Source organism: Babylonia areolata, chromosome 6 (genome assembly GCF_041734735.1).
Source record: "Babylonia areolata isolate BAREFJ2019XMU chromosome 6, ASM4173473v1, whole genome shotgun sequence".
Lineage (NCBI taxonomy): Eukaryota > Metazoa > Mollusca > Gastropoda > Neogastropoda > Buccinidae > Babylonia > Babylonia areolata.
The window spans coordinates 36,718,410-36,723,887 of NC_134881.1; the positions used below are offsets into that span (position 1 = coordinate 36,718,410).

General features: G+C 44.1%; 1 protein-coding gene across 6 annotated transcripts in view; it reads right to left on the reverse strand.

Annotated features, from left to right (window-relative positions):
- Positions 1-3,780, reverse strand: part of LOC143282978 (sperm-associated antigen 17-like) — an 83,075-nt gene extending 79,295 nt beyond the window's left edge. For all 6 annotated transcript variants that reach the window (XM_076588915.1, XM_076588913.1, XM_076588912.1 and 3 more), the window contains exons 1-4: positions 3,605-3,780; positions 2,377-2,517; positions 1,835-2,026; positions 519-687 (exon numbers count right to left, since the gene is read on the reverse strand). In XM_076588915.1, the coding sequence (XP_076445030.1) occupies positions 519-687; positions 1,835-2,026; positions 2,377-2,517; positions 3,605-3,697 (595 nt within the window). In that variant the 5' untranslated portion in view covers positions 3,698-3,780. The remainder of the gene's footprint in view (positions 1-518; positions 688-1,834; positions 2,027-2,376; positions 2,518-3,604) is intronic.
- Positions 3,781-5,478: the final 1,698 nt, after the last annotated feature.

A 5,478-nucleotide genomic window follows, 5' to 3' on the forward strand; every position in this document is an offset into this window, starting at 1 on the left:
ACATTAGGATCGCCTACATACGTGCACCAAACCATGCCTCCCTAGCTTCATTTGTTTATGCACAAAAAATCAAGGTCGGATACTTATTGAACACACCTCATATATATGAGTGAGCTTCTACCTGCACTGACGATTTTCCCTGCCACATGGGCAGCCATACACCACCATTTTCAGGAGACTGCATGCTGGGTACGTTCTTGTTTCCACAACCCCATTGAACGCTGACGCTATGGATTACAGGATGTTTGATCTTCTGTGTTCATATGCTGACCTGGGAGATCAGAAAAATATCCACACTTTATCCTCCCCACTACCACCCCAGATGCCATGTCCAGAATTCAAACCCAGGCCTCTGAGACTGAAAGTCCAATCCTAAGCTGGCTCCAAGCTAGTCAGCTGATAAGGTATTTTCATTTTTAGCTCCAATTCCCTTCATCTCTCTCTCTCTATATCTCTCCCCCCTCTCTCTCTCTCTCTCTCTCTCTCTTCCTCTCTCTTGTTCTTTCTCACAAACTCACCAATGAACTTGTTTTCCTGGTCATCCTCTCCACGCTTTTTCAGTTTGCTGCCTTCCTTGGCCGACTGGGGTTCCGGTGTCTTCTTCCCGCCTTTCTTTCCTGGCGACTTGGCACGAGCATCTTTACCGGCAGCTTTATCTTTCTTGGCTTTCTCTTTCTCCAATGCAGCCTTCAACATACACCACAAATATTCTGATGTGAAACAATATTTATGAATCTCACATGAAGTTTGGTCCATGAATGCACATTTTATATGCATTTTTAAATTGCTGCATAGTTACTGCTAAAAAAGTGCGAAAAACTCTAAAACTGTTGAGAGTTAATTCACTTCAAATCAGTTATACAGTAATATGAATGATCTTCAAACAATTACCACAATTTAATAAGAACAGCAGACTATTTATCAGTACAGTGTGACCTGGAAGCTACTGAACTCATCTCCTGTGGATCCTACACCACCACTGATAGAAAGATACTTGTACCTCTCTTTCTCTTTTGACTTCTTAGTTACTGAACTCAGAAGTCAGCCATCTTTTTATTTTGTTTTTTACATTTCTATGATTATGACTGATGATGGAAGCGATGAAGATGCTGCTATGGGGTTCCATTCAAGTTTGAGACTACTTGACAAGGCTGTACTCTCATGATAAATCCTGGCATCCACCAGGCTGAGAGATACAGACACCTGCAGTGTTGGACAGGAAATTTCAGCAACACGCTCAAAAACGTATCCATGGACTGGATGGCCCTCAGCGGTGTGGTCTCAGTCTTCCTGTTTGAGCCTATAATGCACTCAACTCTGGGTGGGAACCAGCCACAGGCTGAAAAAAAAAACAACCTCTGACAGGGTTCTTCTTCTTCTTCTTCTGCGTTCGTGGGCTGCAACTCCCACGTTCACTGGTATGTACACGTGTGGGTTTTCGTGTATGACCGTTTTTACCCCGCCATGTAGGCAGCCATACTCCGCTTTCGAAGGCATGCATGCTGGGTATGTTCTTGTTTCCATAAGCCATCGAATGCTGACATGGATTACAGGATCTTTAGCATGCGTATTTGATCTTCTGCTTGCGTATACACATGAAGGGTGTTCAGGCACTAGCAGGTCTGCACTTATGTTGACCTGGGAGATCAAAAAAATCTCCACCCTTTACCCACCAGGTGTCATTACCAAGATTCAAACCCGGGACCCTCACATTGAAAGTCCAACACTTTAACCATTCTGCTTTTGCGCCTGTCAGATAGGGTTCAAATCTGCATCCTTCCAGTCTTCAGTCCATGACGCTAACCACTTCACCACAGTTGCTGGTTTAGCTAACCTTTTTCTCAGCCTCCCTTCGTTTGATGTCTGCAGTTTTCACAGACAGCAGGTGGAATTTGATCAGCTTGGCCAGAAGTGGAAGTGGCACCTCCTCGTCAGCATCCAAGTGAGTCTTGACCGGCTCACACACCTCAAAGTTGGCTGGCACATCTTTCTGCTTTTTGTTCTTTGGGTTGCCCAGCTCCCTGGCCTGAAAAAAACAAACAAACAAAAAAACATCCTCAAATATTTGCATCATTAGTGAGAGAATGCTTAGTTTGAAAGATATATGTTTTCTACAATTTCCTACAGATACCGACACATGTGTTCTTTCTGGGAGGAAGTATACTTTAAAAGCTATGTCTGTACGTTTTCTAGAGTTTTCTTTGGATAGACACATATATTCTCTCTCTTTTTCTACCCCCCCACCCCCACCCCCCCCACCCCCCTCTCTCTCTCTCTCTCTACATACTCTACATATAAATATATATATACATATATTCTTTCCTCCCTCCCTGGTACACGTGCACACACACACACGATAGGCAAAAGGAAACCAACCTCCTGGTACAAGTTTTCTTTGGTGACAACAGAGAACAGGCGTCGAACTCCAGTAGCAACAACTGCTGACAAAATATCAATGTGTTTGTAGTCGTCCACTCTGTTCCCCACTATCAAGGAGACGTTGGGCTTCCAGTTGTCCTGCCAAGAAAACAGAACAGTCATGACTAATGGCAAAGAGAGTTATCTCATATGATCATAAAAGCAATAACTTTATCTCACACACACACACACACACACACATACACACACACACATTAGCATATACATACATTAGCACACACAGTCATAATACCCATACACAAACATGTGCTAATGTACACATGCATACAAACACACCACACACAAAAAAACACTCATGCTTGCATGTATGAATGTGCACATATGTGCGCATACACACATGCACACACACAAGCACGCGCACGCGCGCGCACACACACACACACACACACACACACACACACACACACACACACTGTTTGTAGATGGGTTGTTGCTGTTTTTTTTTTTATTCTTAATTCTTAAACTACACTCCAGTCAAAACGAAATTCATATTATGTTTCTGAACTATACTCCTGTCAGAATAAAATTAATATTATGTTTTTGATCTGTTATCTAAGTCAAGACTTTTTTTAAATGATCACCAATCAGTTTGTTTCAATTAATGACACTATATCAGTGTGGTGGCTTCATAATTATGTGAATATCATTCAACACATTTTCCCACCATAATAATGTCTCACTCATCCTGTCCACCAATCTTTTGAAATTACTGCAAACTCTTAATGCTACATGCTGCATGTACCTTGTGCTGAGAAATTAATACCCAGTTTAAAGATACCTTAATCAGTTAATGACTATTTAACCCACAACTAAATTAGGTGGATTGCAAACAAAAAACATCAATATACAACAATTGTAACAGATTCAATGAATTGCTGGTGTAAAGGGAAGATGATGACAAATTTCTAATCACTCGATCTGTAAGTGTATGCTGAAAAAACATGATGGTGTCGTCTGCTTTGTATTTTGTATTGCTGGTGTGTTTGGGGTATTTTGTTTCAGGAGGTATGTGTAGTTGTGATTTTTCTACGACACATCGACAACATGAACGAATGCCTAACATCCAAAATAATCCGTGCATCCACTCCTGAAATGGATGAATAAAATAGTCCGATTTTGCAGTGACCGCCCTTCCAAAGACAGATCGGCTTCAAATGGTACCTACCTCTTCAAAATTGGCAGTACTCAAAGCCTGTTCCCATTTACCAGCTCCGACAGGACCAGTGCCACTTTTGGCACGTTTGCCTGCTTTTGACATGGCTTCTATGGCCTAATTTTCACCACACATCCAAGAAATATAAGATGCAACGGGTTACGAAGTTGCTGAGTGGTTACTGAGCCACCATGTTGTGTTGAATGTTGCTAAGTTGACTGAGCATGCGCACTAAAAGTGTAAACTTCGTTGCTTCCGCTTTCAGAAATGAGACTCGGTGAACCTTGAAACTTTCTGCATTGTATTCTTCTTCTGTTTGTTTGTTTTTTTGTGTTTTTTTGTTTGTTTGTTTGTTGTTGTTTTTTTTGTGTGTGTTGTTGTTATTGTTTGGGGGGTGTTTGGGTTTTTTTCCCTTCTTCTTCCACTTGACGACGACCATCAGTATGTTGATGAAACTGTCGTGTTGTGGGAGGTTGCTTTTGGGCGCAATTCAGCTGGGCTTCGGAGGGATGTACTATTAACTGATAGGAGAGATGGGGCGCAGTCCACTGGTGTGTTCGCCATCTCCAGCTAGGCCAATCCGGCTACCGTAGCGGTCCCCGGAAATACACCCGACCTTAGCCTTCTACGACCAAACTTACCAGTGGGAAAACGAAAGAAAGAAAAAAAAGGTGGGGGTGGGTGGACTTGCTGGCAGATGTTTGTGCGTGTGGAGGGGGGGGGGGAGGCCGGGGCTAAACATGAGTGTTGGAGGGGGAGGGGGGTAAGTCTACTCTGTTGTGTCACAGGCAGGAGCCGAGTCTGGACTTGAAGCAGTCCAACGACTCTGCTGTGACAACCTCCTGGGGCAGTGTGTTCCATTCCCGGATGGTACGGGGGAAGAAAGACATCTGTCTGTACTGCGTCCTGCAGGCAAGGATGTCGTAGTTGCAGGTGATGTTTTGTTGTTGTTGTTGTTGTTTTTTTTTTTTTTGGGGGGGGGAGGTGGGGGGGGAGCTCAGCCTGCTGTCTGATGGTGTTGGTAGGTTGATGGAGATGAGACCTCATGGTGGAACTTGTTGAACATCTCCAGGCGAGATTTTTTTTTTCGTCTGACTCAGTTGTAGGGGGTACCAGTTGAGCGGGGAGCTAAGGATGGAGCCTGACTCAAGACGTCTGTCGATGTCGATCTTGCTGCTCAGCGCTGGACCTTTTCGATGGCGGCCTAGATGTCACTGGTTGTGGGATCCTACACAGACGCAGCATACTCAAGGACAGGTCGAACAAGGGTTTTGTATGCAGTTTCCTTCGTCTTCTTGTTACCTATCTTCAAGTTGCGCCGAAGATAGCCTAAGGTCTTGTTGGTTGTTGGCGGAGGTCGTCTTGGATGTTCACACCAAGATAATTTGTGGTGTTGACGTTTTCCAGCAGATGGCCATGGAGTTTGTAGTTTGGTACGATCTTTTTCCTCTTTCTATTGACACTCAAAGTGGAGCACTTTTGGCGGCGGGTGAAATTGCATGATCCACTGTTTCTCCCAGATGGAAAGGGAAGCTAGGTCTTCTTGGAGTGTGTGCTGGTCGGCTTCCTTCTTGATTATTTTGTTGCACATGGTGTCGTCTGCAAATAATCTGGCCTTAGATTTGATGGACTGTGGGAGGTCAGTGATGTAGAGAAGGAAGAGACAAGGGCCGAGGACCAAGCCCTGGGCAACACGTGAGTTGACTGGAATATATTCTGAGGTAGCTCCCTCCACCACAACTGCTTGCTGCCTGTCCTCAAGAAAATGTTTGATCAGGTGTTCAGTTGACCTCTGATTTCATAGCGCTGTAATTTGCGTACAAGCAGGGCGTAGCTGACCTTGTCAAAGGCCTTGGAGAAGTCAAGAATAATTGTGTCAACTTGGT